This window comes from Chroicocephalus ridibundus, chromosome 11 (genome assembly GCF_963924245.1).
Source record: "Chroicocephalus ridibundus chromosome 11, bChrRid1.1, whole genome shotgun sequence".
Taxonomy (NCBI): Eukaryota; Metazoa; Chordata; class Aves; order Charadriiformes; family Laridae; genus Chroicocephalus; species Chroicocephalus ridibundus.
The window spans coordinates 20,475,056-20,490,188 of NC_086294.1; the positions used below are offsets into that span (position 1 = coordinate 20,475,056).

Here is a 15,133-nt window from a genome sequence, read left to right on the forward strand (position 1 = left end):
AGGATGATGTGGGTAGTTTGAATATCTGTAATGTTTTGTACTGAATTAAAGGGGGAAAAAAAATCAATCCAGGAGAATATTTTAAATGTTTTCAATTATTCTCTAAGAGTAAATGTTCACCTTTGGGTGGAGAAAACTTTTGGGTTGTTGTTATGTGGGAGAGAGGAGGAACAAAGTACCAGAGCGAGCGTCATGTTTTTGCACAGAAAACAGAAGCAATCCATCATGTGTCCTCTGTCTACCCTGTACATCTTGCAGATGTGTGCTGTTTTATACAGTCTTCTCATGAGTGTCAGGTGGTACGGGAGCCTGAAATGACCTTTCCTTATGCAAAGTGACGGAGAACTGTCTTTGATTTGTGCTGCTGACTTCACTCTAGTGAAACCGAGCCTTTCTGTCTTCACCAGGTGATGGGGTTTGGCCTATATCTCATGGATGGGAATGTCAGCAACATTTACAAGTTGGATGCCAAGAAGAGAATCAACCTTAGCAAAATAGACAAATTCTTCAAGGTCAGTGACCTGACTGGGTGAGGATGGAGTTTATTGCAGACCAATGAATTAGCGGCCTGTACCATTGCACGTGCTGCCAGCAAAAAACAAACCGCAGGAATCATTCACAGGTCCAAAAAACCCAAAAGGCTGAGAAATTATCTAGGCTGAAGGATGAGGAAGGGGATTGCTGTGAGCCTGCATGGGCACAGAGCTGCAGCGTGGGTGAGACGAGCGGTGCCAGCCCTCAGTGCCAGCGGGGCTGTGGGTGTGTGAGCGGCGCCCAGGGCTGGCTCTGCTCCCACGCTGCTGGCGCTGGAGCCGAGGAGACGGAGGGTGCTGAGGGCCCTGCACACCCTTGCTGGGTGGCTGGTGGCCACTGCGGCTCTGCCTGCTTCCACCCGAGGGGCGAGGGATGGGGACAGCGCGTGGGATATCTGTTTTGTGGACGAGGGGATGGTGTGCCAGCCTGACATCACTTCTATCTCTTTGCACGTTCTTAAGGCAGGTTTGGCATCTCCTGAGAAGCACTGTGATTTCAGGCCACCAAACCTGGCTGGTTTGCTGAGGTCTGTGCGGGTGATGATTGCGCTCCCTTTTCCCTCAGTGAGCTGCTGAGCTGAGGGACAGGGGACACAGCTGGCCAGCCAACATGTGAGCTGGCAGCCTTATTTCATGTATAAACCATGCTCCCGATAGGACAGAAAAAGCTTCTTGTGGAGCTTGTGTTGGCTGGGACTTGGAGGTGCTCAGCGAGTTCCTCAAAGGGCTCACCCGGTGCTTTGATGAACCGTTTTTGTCTTGTTTGAGGTCGAGGGTCTGGGGAAAGGCCCGCGAGAACTGGATGGTCCCAGTGACAGCGCGGGAAGCAGCCGTGCAGCCTCCCTCTGCCCGTGCACACGTGCAGCCCTGGGGGCTGGTCCGCAGCTGGAGGCCAGGCTGCATTGCCCCCGGGCCACTCAGCACGAGGAAGGTTTGGGATAACCCTGTCTGCTTCCCCCCAAAATCTGGTGTGTGTGAGGCCCCAGCCACCAGTGGCAGACGGAGAGGGCATCTGCAGCGTTCCCAGGGGGAAATGGCACCTCCTTTCCATCGCTTCTGCACACAGGCTGGTCTAGGAGGCAGCTCAGGTTTGGGGCAGGTCAACTCCAGGACCCATGGTGGGATCTGGCAAGGGACAAATGTCTTGGCAGCAAAGAATAACAGCATAGCAGGAGGACAGCAGAATAACTTCCCAGATGGAGTAATTAGTTTTCTTTTAGACCTACTGAGCCTGAGCAGTCCTTCCAGAGTCCTTTTGCCTCCACTGTTTTAATCTTTCTCCTGAGATGGACAGATTAGGTTTTGTTACAAATATTTGCTCCACATCAGGGAAAAGAGTTGATGATGATTTTGGGGGGCCAGGGAGCGCTTCTTCCCCATCACTCTTTCAGCAGAGTGGATTCTCCCTGCTGCTTTACCCAGAGAGCTGCTGAGGAGCCTGAAAGAAGAGGTCGGTTGTGGTGACAGGGTAGAGGACGTCTCCCTGCTTATTCCCCCGATTTGCAGTTTCTGGGTGATGCACTGGATCTGTGCAAGGGGAGGGAAGGGGCCAGTCCAGATAGCTGGTTTCAGGAAAGGTTGGTGTACCAGCTTCTGCGTCCTCACCCTGAGCCAGCAGGGACTTATTTACCCCAATTTGTGTCATCTCCTGGAGACAGCTCTGAGAGCAGGGCTGAAATGCCGCATAGGGGACTACCGACAGACACCAGAACCTCACGAACTGGGCGATAATGAGGTGGTTGAATACCCTTCAGTCACTGGGGAGACTGCTGAGGACTGCAGCTCTGCAAAGGTGATTTATCATGCCATCCCTCGGAGTCTTCCGAGTTTTCCCTTGTTAATGCAACTGAATCTCAGTTTAATTCAAGCTCTCAGTGTAATCTGTAGAGTTTGGTCATCTTGGTGCATTCAGATTTGCTGTTCATTGCAAAGTGCTGTGGGACATCAGAGAATCAGGTTATATATCTTCCATTGCATGGAATAACTTTCTTCTTTCCAGCTTTTTTTTTCTATTTGCACTTCTCCAGCATCTGCTGTGGTCTCACCTAATCAGTTAAGTACCACTCCAGACTATCAGATCTCAATAAGAAAAGGCCAACTACTCCTCTTACTACATCTCCTTATTGCCTTCTGATTAAATTTCTAGTGGATTGACCAGGAATTTGAGTAGTGAAAATGAACTACCCCTTCATTTAAACCTTTTATGAAAGCGCCACTGGGAATCCCTGATGACAGCGTTACACATCCTCCGCACAAGTCAGCCTGAGAGGAGAAACCTGTGATAACAGGACAGGGAATTTGCCACCACCTTCCCTGAATTTTTGGGCAAGGCTTTTGTAGCTGGGTGAAGTTGAAGCTTCATATTTTATTGAAGAACTATTGGTAGCTCTTGGTTGAATTTTGTGTGCAGCTGAAAGCTTAGGGAAGCAGGGACCGGTCTCAGCTTGGGGTACGTTCCGTGCGCTTTGAATTTATTTCCCACCCACATGCTCCTGAGACGTAAAGGGTGAGCAAAGCCATGTTGTGTTGCCTGTGTCTTTCTCTTCATGGAGAAGTTTTAAGACACATCACCAGCAGCCGCAGTGCCAAAGTACGGTCTGAGTCCCTGGGGAAAGATGCCACATCCCTGGGAGGCCAGGCAGCACAGCAGCCTACAGCTTCCCTCCCAAGGGAGCCGCAGCAGCTTGCTGCCAAAATACCCACGTGCTGGTTTTTCATCCCTCTGTTCTCCTGGAGGATTATGGTGGGAGGCAATAAGCCCTGGTGAGGAATACGCTCTCTCTTTTTGTTGTAAAAAGAGCCTTTCCTCTGGCCGGTTACAGCACTGAACCATCCTGGCCATAATCAGCCCAGTGTCGGCAAGTCCAGGGCACCAGAGCGCTCGCAGGGGGTGATTTTCCTTGCACAAAAAGCCTTGTGACCATTTTCGGTTGCTTCCTAGCTGTGAAATGATCCTGGCTCCAGGTTTGCACCTTGCTTTAAACAGCCTGGCACTTTCCATAGCTTCAGAGACGCAGGATGCTGTTTTGTAGTCCCTTGTGTTGCGCTGGGGCCACGGGCTCGCTCTCCGCCGTGTTTCAACCATCTTTTGTTTTCTTTTCCAGCAGCTGCAGGTGGTTCCTTTATTCGGCGATATGCAGATAGAACTGGCCAGATACATTAAGACCAGTGCTCACTATGAGGAGAACAAATCCAAGTGAGTGCCTGCCATAATGTCTCTTGGCTTCTGTGTGTGTCCCGAAAGCCGTGGGAGCCGCAACTCTCCGGCGTGCGTGAGGTCTGTGCATGGGTACCCGTGTGTGTCCCTGTGAGGTGTGAGTCCTGGCGTGCCGGCTCTGTGTGCACGTGTGTACCTCCCCGTCCCTGCATGGGAAGCTGTCCTCGCCGGCCCCTGCGGGCGCAGCCAGCTCCGCACCTCCGTGTCGACCCAGTCCCCGTGCGCAGGCAGGGAGCGGGCAGTGCCTGTCCGTCCGCTCCCGCCGGCAAGGGCTGGGAGGATGCTCGGCGGCCGGCAGCCGGGCGGGAGGAAGGGAAAGCGGCTGGCACGTGGATCGAGGACAGCCGCTGAGTGCTTGCGAGGTGTGCACGGCCGGAGGTGTGTGAGTGCGAGCGGCGTGTTCCTGCTCTGGAGAGATTTTAATCCACTTTTTTCATCTCAGGGACAAAATCCTCCAGAGCATGAACACAGCTGCAGTAGCCAGGGCGTCTCCTCTAGCTCAGGCAGGTTTTGTAAAGAAGGGCAGCAGGAATGAGGGATGAACCAGGGGCTCAGATGCACTGGAAAGGAATGAATATTGTGGGAGAAGAGCAGAAACGGAGTCTTTACGGCACTGCTCAGGAGCGGAAAGCACTGCTTGCCAGCCCGTGTTCACAGGCAGTTTGCTGCTCCCGTCAGATGAATTTGCAGGCGTTGTTTCAGATCACACCAGGCGTGTGTGAGGCCCTACACATCTTTGTAGCTTTGCATCGCGCTCAGTTATTGCTAGAAGAATCGGTGTTAGGTTTGGATATCCTCGGAACGGCGTTTGCAACCACCTATTAAGCAAAGCCCGTCTGAGCTGTGTCCGGCTGTAATCGCTGGTGGCAGCCCGGCTCTCGCCAGCGAGTGGCCATTCACCCGTGGGACCATGTCGCATGGAAATCAGATGTCTCCGTCCTGCGAGAAGCAGCCTAGCTGAGCTGCGTCTTCAGCGGGGCAGGAACTAACTTGCAGGCTCATCTTTCTGTTCTGTTTGCTTGTCCCCCTCCACCCCGGAGAGTCCGGCTTTTTTGCCTGCCACGTGGTTCACCCAGGAACGGCCCCCCCAGAGGCTGGTTGAAAAGTGCCCATTAAATGTTCACAAGAAATTTGAAAACAACATGGCAAAATTTCCCAAGCAAACGGTTTTCAATTAAAAAATTGGAAAAAAAAAAATTCTACAAAACATAAATTTAAAAAATATTTTCAAAAACTCAAGTTTTATCCCGAATCATTCAGAAAGCACATTTCAACGAAACGTGTGTCAGCTGCATTCATTTTCGCATCTCAAAACCGAGGTAGCTCATGGGCTGTTTACCTGTGCACAATTTTACTGTCTGTCTTGAAATCTGTCTCCCAGGTCTGTGTGCCGTACCTTACTAACCAGTGTTTCTTCCTCACGCACTTGCTTTCCCAGCAAATTGCATGGACTCCCAACACTAACTCTGCCAAGGTGGTTCCATATAATCCCCATTTCTTACTAATATTGGTTTTGTCATTTTCTTTCCCTCCCTGTCTCCATGCAAGTGGAATTAATTGGTGTTTTTCCTGCATGGCGCTTTGTTTCTGCACTGTGGACTAGGTTGTGTGTGGCGGGGAGGGCTGGTGCGGCCCTGGCCACTCCTGCTAACCTGCCGATTGTCCGGCGGGGAGCACAGGACATTGGAACGGGTAAGAGTCGAGCGATGGGACTGCGGGAGGACGGATTCCGTAAGGGACGACATGGCCCAGCACTTCCAGGACCCTCTACCACCACAAATACTGGCAACAAGTGCCTCGCAGTTAACTGTAGGAATATGTCTTCGTGTCTATGTCCATAGCAGAGGCAGGTTTCTCACCTTCCTTTTGTACGGCCAGTCTAGATTGGAGAAGATGACTATCTACCTTAAGATGGACAGTTATTTAGGGGGGAGAAAAAGCAAATTCTGAACGTTTAGACTGTGATGACAGAGTAAGATATGAGAGTCTCACTGACAGACATTTGCTTGCACAATGCATTTTGGTGGAGCCGTTCTGGTTCTACGACTGTGGCTAATTCAAAGTGGGGAAAGAGGAGATAATGACTTCATATGACTGTGCCTTTGGAAGAGGAGTGCTGCCTTCTTTTAGGGCCCCGTTACACTGTTACATGGTGCATGTGGCCCAATGGAAATCTAGTTCATTCAGTCATATTCTGCTCGTCATTTATACTCAGGGTTGTTCGCTGAGCTGGTAGCGTGAGCCAGACCAAAAACAGAGTGGGGGGATGTTTCCTTGCTGGCCCCTTGCAGGGTCTTTCCTTGAAGGAGAAGGCAGCATCACCCAGCCCTTTCAGACCTGGAGGGATGACACCTAAGGGGATGATTATCCTTAGGTTTAGCAGAAAGGATGCAAATGATGCCGAGGTTCTGCAGTTCATCCTTCCCTGACAGCTTGTCCAACGGTGGCCTGGGAAATGGCCACCTCTGTCCATGGGGTAGGTGAGCCCAACATGGAGAGCAGCCTTCAGGGTGGATGGAGCGGAGATGTTCAGGCTGAAAGGCGAGGCAAGCAACCCTGGCACGTTGTGTGAGATCACCTCTGGAAGACCTCACACACCCAGGGGACATGAGAGAGAAGACACGGTCTGACGTTTGCCCTGAAGGTGGCATGTCTTGAGCATGTTGAAGTGAAGAGAGAGCAGTTGAACACAAGGCTTTGTCCCTGGGGGTGTCTGAGTAGAGCTTCGTGTCCTGTCCTTGAAACCCTTGCTTTTTTGCCCAGGTGGACGTGCACTCAGAGCAGCATAAGTCCCCAGTACAACATCTGTGAGCAGATGGTCCAGATCCGAGACGACCACATCCGATTCATCTCAGAGCTCGCTCGCTACAGCAACAGCGAGGTAAGCTCAGCGGGTTAGTCACCATAATCAGGCTCGTTACACAGAGCCTGGGAGAGGACACGTGTGGCAGGAGTATGGTCTGCCAAGGATGTACAGTGAGGAGGGAAGAAGGAATCAGGTGGAACAAACCACTCCTTGAGCTAGCAATAAAAAAGCAAGTTATGAAAGGCCCCTGCAGGTGCACAGTCACGTGCACCTGAACATCTACTGCAAAAGCTTCTGCCCTTTGGCCACAGCTCAGTCAAAATAAGAAGCAGTAAATTTTTTGCAACTGAATGTTTATTATCAGCCAGGTGGCAGAAGTCCCATGACTTGAAATGGGGGCATAGAGCTTCGAGGAAAATTCACGAGAGCATCTCTGTTCTTTTAATTACTGAATGTTGGAGCCTTCTCTGATGTGATTGTGATTGTTTTTTGCAAGTGTCTGATCCTCATTCATCACTGTTAGTTTAATGAACTGTTAGCATTCTCGGCCTTTTCCTTTTTGGCATTTCTAAGTGCTTATTTGAACTTTAAATCAGTAAAGGACTCTCAAGGATTTCAGTAGTATTAGACCATCACAAAGGAATGGGAAAGTGGAATGAAAACAGTCAGTTAGTTGCTCTGAGGTGACAGGTCAGACTCATTTTTCTGTAGGAAATAAATTGACTGCCTGGGTAAAAAGAGCCTTGCCAAGTTACACGCCTTTTCCTGAGGGACCGTATATCCACTGCGCAATTTTAGCTTGATCATAAGGTCACGGGGAATTCATTTCAGCTGGGATTTGAGAGATCTGTGGCTGCTGTTTGGCTCGACGGAGCCTCTGCAGCAAGTTGCTGTGTCTAGTCCTGACGTGATGTGATGTGATGTTCTCCAGGTCGTCACTGGCTCAGGACTGGACAGCCAGAAATCAGATGAAGAGTACAGGGAGCTCTTTGATCTCGCTTTACGGGGGCTGCAGCTGCTGTCCAAGTGGAGTGCCCACGTCATGGAAGTGGTGAGTGTGCAACGTCCTCCTCTTCCCAGGTGAGTGTGGACGTTTTAACATGGCATGTGACAAAGACTGCGGCAAGGTGAGCTTGTTTTCACACCACCTAGCTTTAAGCCATTAACAAACACGCTAAGATCAGGCAGCTAATGACCTGAACGCCCTCTGTACCAAATGGAGAGAGCAAGCTTGATCATCCTGGACCTGAACCACGCTTTGCGGGTGCTGGGGTGTCCCTAGTGATGTTAGACGGGGAACTGCGTGACCGGGTGACTGTTCTCCTAACCTGAACACCTTGGTTAAGTACTGAAAGGTCTTTGGGATGAGTGTGGGACTTCAGCAACTAAAACTGTAATTCAAATAATGAAAATTTCGACCACATCTCAAGACAAGTCCATGGATGTCAAAAGCCCAACGTGACTGGCAACCTCCCAAAGAAACAAAACCAATATTCAGTACAGTACAGTGATAACAAAGACAGGGACGAGCACAAATTCTGCTCCCAAAGGAATGTCAAACAACTGTAGTAATGTCTAGGAAGTGTTTTCCTGGTATAGGGCCATGTTCAGTCTTTCCAGCCTGGCTTCTTACTCTTTGCAATGTTGACAGTGTCCCTCTCCATCTTGCAGTACTCTTGGAAGCTGGTTCATCCCACAGATAAGTTCTGTAACAAGGATTGCCCAGGAACAGCGGAAGAGTATGAGAGAGCCACCCGGTACAACTACACCAGTGAAGAGAAGTTTGCCTTTGTGGAGGTAGGTGCCAACTGCACAAAAGTAAGAACCAGCCAGGGCTGGTTTCCTGTCCATGTTCCTCAGCCCAGGGGAAGAGGAGGGAAGGGCATCTCACCATACTCAGCTGGTTCGTCATCCCTGTGGCCCACGTTAAGGGATTAAGGGCTCCCACATCCCTGTGGCCCTTAATTTCCCGAGAACTAAGGGGCAGTTTAAGTACTTAGGAGCTGCTGCTGGGATAGAAACACTGCACCAGTGCATGATGAGAGGAATTCTCCTGCTCTTCTTATGCTCTGTTTGTGTGCTGGAGAAAGACAGAGGTGAATCCCTATGTTGTCTTAATAATGCTGTATTAAGCCTCTCCTGACCTGAAAAGGGGGTTCAGGGCTCCGGAAAAAAACCAAGGCTGTGGGCTTGCAGAGCAGCGTGGTCTGGAGTAAGGTCAGGAGCTATGTTCAGGTGCTGTGCAACCACAAGGGATCCTCAGCCAGTCCCCAGGACCCATCAGCTTTTGATCCGGCTGCCTGTGGACAGTGGGAATAGTCTTCCGAGCCTGGCAGTGGGAGGCCCTCACACCTTCATCTTGCCTTGCACAGTCCAAGGTTGCTTGAATATTGCCTTAATTTTTGTGGCTCGCTCCCTCCTGGGAATTGTCCCTCTACTCTCCTACAAGGAAGACCATGCCCTGGTGCGGATGCACGTCTGTGCAAGCCACGCAGCTACACCCACGTGTGGAGCACATGCAGTTTCCTGGGATTGTGTGTTATTAAAGGTATCAAGAGATCAGGAGTGGAAACAGAGCCTGGCAAGGGACAGGGGCCATTTGCAAGACACTGGTGGTGTAAATGCTCTCCTCAGCTTGTTGTGATCTGTACAGCTAACATCAAAAAACCCAGCCACCTAATTACTGGACCTGAGTTACTTAAGTAGAATTAATTTAGTCCTAAATTCTCTTAATGTTGGATCTATGGACCTTTTAATACAGTGGAAAAATAGCAAAACCGTCTGATTTTAATTTTTGCTTCAGGTAATTGCCATGATCAAAGGTCTGCAAGTGCTGATGGGCCGGATGGAGAGTGTCTTTAACCAAGCCATCCGCAACACTATCTATGCAGCCCTGCAGGACTTTGCCCAGGTGACTCTGCGAGAGCCGCTCAGGCAGGCGGTCAGGAAGAAGAAGAACGTTCTGATCAGGTCAGTCTGCCCTTCTTGAATGTAATGCAAAGCCCATGTATTTATTTGTGTAACACATTTGTACTATATAAGCATATGGCCCTGCGTACACCTCAGGGTATACAACCAGCCAACATACCTTGGCCAGCAGATCTTTCCAAGGTAACTTATGGACACGACTCCCCCAGTGATGACAGTATATGTCTCCACCTCAGATACTTTTCCTCCCATATGTGCACAGCAGTGAGTATTCTCATCTTGAATTGGAATCAAGCTTAGGCACTACTTTCCCTCTCCCACCCACTCCAGTGTGCTTCAGGCAATTCGGAAGACAATCTGTGACTGGGAGGGAGGCCGAGAGCCTCCAAATGATCCTTGCCTGAGAGGTGAGAAGGATCCTAAAGGTGGATTTGATATTAAAGTCCCACGACGAGCAGTAGGACCATCAAGTACACAGGTATGTAAATCTCCTTCTCCTGTGTAGGGAATTAATGGCCTAACAGCCATGCAGGACTCTCCCATCCAGTGGATAAGCAGCTGTTTCCATGGTCTGTTCCGCAAAGTTTTCACGCTCTTGTGTGTTAAATGTTGCTTTGGTGCCTAGTTCATTGTACAGTTTCCAAACCCCCCTTTTTTAGGGGTGTAATTATTTCTAACTCATAATGATGGTGGCTTATGGATGCAGATAGCAGTAGCCACCTGGGAGAAGTGTTGGTTTTTGTTGCAGAACACCGTGGCTGTGTGTGTGGTGGTGTCTCACTGGAGAGTGGTAACTGCGTGTTAACTTTCTTCCAAAGCTGTACATGGTGCGGACCATGCTGGAGTCCCTCATTGCAGACAAGAGTGGCTCAAAGAAGACTCTGAGGAGCAGCTTGGATGGGCCGATAGTCTTGGCCATTGAGGAGTTCCACAAGCAGTCCTTCTTCTTCACCCACCTTCTCAACATCAGTGGTGAGGTTATGGCAGGGGGAGGCTTGAATCCAACTCTTACGTGCTCAGATAGGCAAAGGTAGATCGTCTTTGCTCCTCGTAGACTAGTTCAGATTTTCCTTGATTTTTCCCAAATGTTCAACTTCTGGCTGGCACAGGCATGTTTCCGGGTAGTAAGCATTATGTGAACAGGAATGAGTCAGCAATAGCAAATAGCTACAAGTGATAGTTTAGTTTCTAGGACTTGTTTTCCATCCCAGACAAACTTCTGAGCCAGCGGGCATAGAAGAAATCTTTCAGAATAACTCTGAGCCATTGAAATGTTCTCCCTGGAGCTCTAGGTCAAAAGGAATGATCCCTTCTTTCTTCTTCCACTACAAAGTGCTCAGACAGCACAGATATGGTCTGGGTTTAAAACCAGAGACATCCCAGAAAAATATTCCATACCCAAAACCAGTCTAATATGAGGCTGCAGCAGCTGCATCTTGTGCGCTTCCCTCGCTGCCGTCCCCCTGGGGGTAACATGGGTGCCCTCCTGCCGGGGGGATCTCCTCTGCATTTCAGAAGCGCTGCAGCAGTGCTGCGACCTGTCCCAGCTCTGGTTTCGGGAATTCTTCCTGGAGCTGACCATGGGCCGCCGCATCCAGTTCCCCATTGAAATGTCCATGCCCTGGATCCTCACGGACCATATTCTGGAAACCAAAGAACCCTCCATGATGGAGTAAGAGCCGATGGGCTGTGTCGGGACTATGCATGCGCTGGGGCTTGGGATTTTGTTTTGGAGAAGGGTAGGCTGGTGATGAACAGTCTTTTTGACGTGGGAGGGAAAATGCATGTTTCTTGACTTGCTGTCACCTGAATGTGTGCTGTGTGAATACCTTGTTAGCAGACGCACATGGGCGGCTTCCTGGCACTGGCACGCACTTATGCATCAAAAACCAGCAGCTGGCAACTGCTCTATTCGGAGGTGGGCACAACTTGATGGTGCCGTCATCTGCATGCAGCAGTCAGGCAGCATGTGCAACCCAAGGGACGTGGGCCCTGGCTAAGGCACCTAAACACTTTTTTTTCTATATGTGATAAGTGATGAGAGGAATTGCTGTTATGTAAGTGTAATCATGTTCATAATATCTTCCTCATTCGGAAAACTTTGTTTTCCACTTTACAGCCATTGTCAGAGCACTCTGTAGAGGGAGGGCAGGGTGAAAGCTTTTTTAAGGGCAGAGAAAGAGCAAGTGTTGATTGAACAAGTCACAGTTCGTTCAAATCCGGATCAGTTCTAGCTGCCTCCAGCAGGACACAAGGAGCCAGAGAGGGGCTGGAGGGAGTGGAAGTGACAGGAGTGATGTCAGAGAAAAGCCATTTTTTTCACCGAGCAGGGCACGTGCACTGGCTGCCGTTTATGCTGATGTATGCTCCAAAGTTAATTTAAGACATGATCCCTCTTCTTGCCCTCAGGTACGTACTGTACCCCTTGGACCTCTACAATGACAGCGCATACTATGCCTTGACCAAGTTCAAAAAGCAGTTCCTATATGATGAAATTGAAGCTGAAGTAAGTTCTCTTCATCTTTACTGTACAGAAAGAGCTCACTGGGGTCACGTTGCCCTGTTTGACAGCCCCACCCAGCTGTTCAGTGAATTTATTACACGCACCTCCTGAAAAAAATACCCCATCAGACTGAGAAGTTTTTAAAAGATCAGAATTTCCAGAGAGCTTACAGGCTTCGCTGATTAAGGGCTTCACCTTAGCTGTACCCATGGGGAATCGTGGACGCCAAAGGCTGTCAGACACTGGGGGTGTGGAAGAGTCTGTCTGATGGGCACAGGGTTATGAGACATCAAAGGAAAATGAGAAACTCGAGATCCCTGAGAGAGAAGGCTAGCTGGGGATGGGGGACCAGGACCTCTAAGAACACGCAGAAACTATAAGAGAGAAATGTAATTGCAATTTTCTGCGTACCTTTAGCACGTGAGAACTGCAGTGGGGTTTTTAGATAGTGTGACATACACATATGTATTAAATTAGAACTCTGTGTTGAGTTGTATTGATCTTGCGGGCGTAGGAAGGAGCTGCTCTGTGCTGGGTACGCCCTCACGACATCTTGTTTTTTCTCCCCCAGGTGAATTTGTGCTTTGATCAATTTGTGTACAAGCTGGCAGATCAGATCTTTGCCTATTATAAAGCAATGGCTGGCAGGTAGGAGAACCTGACTGCTGCTGATGACTGACGATACGGCTGCATCCAAATTGCTGTTAACCAAAACGTTCCCCTCAGGGAGCAGCTGCTGCAAGTAGAGATGACAAAATAGATCATCCCTGTCCCACGGAGCTGGCTGTCCATGTCAGACCAGTGCAAATGGGGAAAATGAATTCATGGTGGCAAGGAGACACAGTTAAAAGTGAAAAATAGTAATTGGCATCCTAAGTAGCTGTCTGAATACAATTTGTGAGAGCAGCAGAAAAGCCAACTGAGCCTATTGAAGACATTGCTTGACTTCTGTTTGTGTACCAGGCAGATGAGTGGAAGCCTCCCATCTCTTAAGAAACAGGAGTATGCACTTGTCCTCACCCTAGTAAAGCAGCAGGACTTTTGTAAAAGCTAGAAGGGTACTCATTATCTTAGGTCACACATCAGACCAGCCGACTGTAGGACTTCCACGGAGTCGCTTGCTCCCTTGTGAGGAGATAGGCTCTTTGTGACATTTCCCTCTTATCGGTTTAAAGAACATGGATGAACTCCAGGGAGAGTCCTCCTCTCATGTCCCCAAATGTGAAACAAATCTTCGGTGTAACTCTGCAGGGAGTTTTGTCTCTAGATGGCATTTGGCTTTAGAGAAGGAGAGCAATCACCATCACCAACCAAATGTTCCCACAGCAGATCTTCAAGGAGGGAGCACACCAGCACCTGTCACTAGTGATATCTTTCAGCACAACCTTTTATCTTTTTTAACGTTTTAGCCATAAAAGCCAAGAATGATGCACAATGTCATGGCAGCCCCCAGATAACAACCCCTGCTCTGTGATTTAGTGGTGTAAGCAGAGTTATTAGTGTATGGAAATTTCATGGCATTCAGACCAAGACGAAAACAACTCTGGAAAAGACCCAGAGAGAAGCTGATAGTGTATGTTTCTTTTTTCCTCACACTGGTTCCTTTTTTCAGTGTCTTATTGGACAAACGTTTCCGGGCTGAATGTAAGAATTACGGGGTGATTATTCCATACCCACCATCCAACCGCTACGAAACTCTGCTCAAGCAGAGGCATGTCCAGGTACAGTGCAAGCAGTGGACTCCAGTACTCGTAGCTCTTGATCGATTATCCTTTTGTTGGTGGGTGGCAACCTAGTGCTGGGCTTAATTGAGGTCGATGCTGGAATGAGAAGGGTTGAACCTGTTTCTGACACACCGCACTCATGCATGGGGTCCAAGGGAAAATGAGTTACGCTCCACGTTTCCCTCCTTATCTCTTAAGTGGTGGTAAACTCAGCTGAGGCCTTTGCATCAGCACTTTCACATTCAAGCAGATTTGGATGTTTGGTTTCAATTTATGTCTGTTAAAAAAAAAAATAAAGTGCCTTTTCCCCATCTGTATATAACATGGAAATCTCTTCTTTTCCCAGTTGCTGGGTAGATCAATTGATCTGAACAGGCTCATTACGCAGCGTATCTCAGCAGCGATGTACAAATCGTTGGACCAGGCCATTAGCCGCTTTGAGAGTGAGGACCTGACATCCATAGTGGTAAGAACTGTTATTGACGAAGAGTGTGAATAGAGAGAGTAATACACTGCTATGGATACACAGGCAACTGTCTTCTGCTTCAAATCCCATCTACAGTAGGTTTCAGCCAGCCATGTATTCTCCTTTATGCTGATGAGTCTCTACTATTTCTATTTATGCAGCTTTAATTGCATTATTATTGAACCATTAAGTATCTGCGTAAATCATAAGGTGACGGTGAGCGGGTATATTTTGCAGAGCTCATATAAGAGAGCCCTGTAACCTGGGAGAAAGAAATCTCGACTTGAATTCCCCCTGTTGGATGAAGGTGGCTGAGACCTCCTCTGTGTGCGTACAGGATTTGCTGCCTTTGATACATTACAGGAGCATCAGAGTCAAGTAGTGTAAAATTACCAGTTTCCACCTTTGAAGGATTCTGGTTTGAAAGCCACCCAGTGCTCAGCAGGAAACAAATTAATTTTGCTTCCTGCAGCTTTAGGAGATACTGGACCAGGACCCCTTGAGTAGAAGTGCAATTGGCCTCTGCCACTGAGTTAAATTGATGTCTTTAGCATTTGATACATCCTCACCTGGAAAGTTCTCTGTCGGTGTGGGTATAAACTCATTCCCCTGGCAATTAAATCAGCTGTTTCTATTGTCATCTTGGTAATACCTGCATTTGCTGCTGCTTTATGTGCTGCAGGAGCTGGAGTGGCTCTTGGAAATCAATCGCCTGACTCACAGGTTGCTGTGCAAGCACATGACTTTGGACAGCTTTGATGCCATGTTCCGGGAGGCCAACCACAACGTCTCTGCACCCTATGGGCGCATCACCCTCCACGTCTTCTGGGAGCTCAACTTTGACTTTCTACCCAACTATTGCTACAATGGATCCACCAACAGGTGAGGAGGAAAAGCAAGGCAAGGGGACACCTAGAGACTCTTCTTTCCGAGACATCAAACCTGCCACATAAAAT

The 15,133-nt window shown here is 49.0% G+C and overlaps 1 protein-coding gene across 4 annotated transcripts in view; it reads left to right on the forward strand.

The window, feature by feature from the left end:
- CYFIP2 (cytoplasmic FMR1 interacting protein 2) overlaps nucleotides 1-15,133 on the forward strand; it is a 56,622-nt gene that overhangs the window by 16,254 nt on the left and 25,235 nt on the right. For 3 of the 4 annotated variants that reach the window (XM_063349600.1, XM_063349597.1, XM_063349596.1), the window contains exons 9-22: nucleotides 408-512; nucleotides 3,638-3,729; nucleotides 6,514-6,631; nucleotides 7,488-7,607; nucleotides 8,228-8,353; nucleotides 9,360-9,526; nucleotides 9,815-9,962; nucleotides 10,303-10,456; nucleotides 11,000-11,156; nucleotides 11,894-11,990; nucleotides 12,559-12,635; nucleotides 13,600-13,708; nucleotides 14,058-14,177; nucleotides 14,860-15,059. In XM_063349600.1, the coding sequence (XP_063205670.1) occupies nucleotides 408-512; nucleotides 3,638-3,729; nucleotides 6,514-6,631; nucleotides 7,488-7,607; nucleotides 8,228-8,353; nucleotides 9,360-9,526; nucleotides 9,815-9,962; nucleotides 10,303-10,456; nucleotides 11,000-11,156; nucleotides 11,894-11,990; nucleotides 12,559-12,635; nucleotides 13,600-13,708; nucleotides 14,058-14,177; nucleotides 14,860-15,059 (1,790 nt within the window). The remainder of the gene's footprint in view (nucleotides 1-407; nucleotides 513-3,637; nucleotides 3,730-6,513; nucleotides 6,632-7,487; nucleotides 7,608-8,227; nucleotides 8,354-9,359; nucleotides 9,527-9,814; nucleotides 9,963-10,302; nucleotides 10,457-10,999; nucleotides 11,157-11,893; nucleotides 11,991-12,558; nucleotides 12,636-13,599; nucleotides 13,709-14,057; nucleotides 14,178-14,859; nucleotides 15,060-15,133) is intronic. The other variant, XM_063349599.1, reaches the window with a different exon arrangement.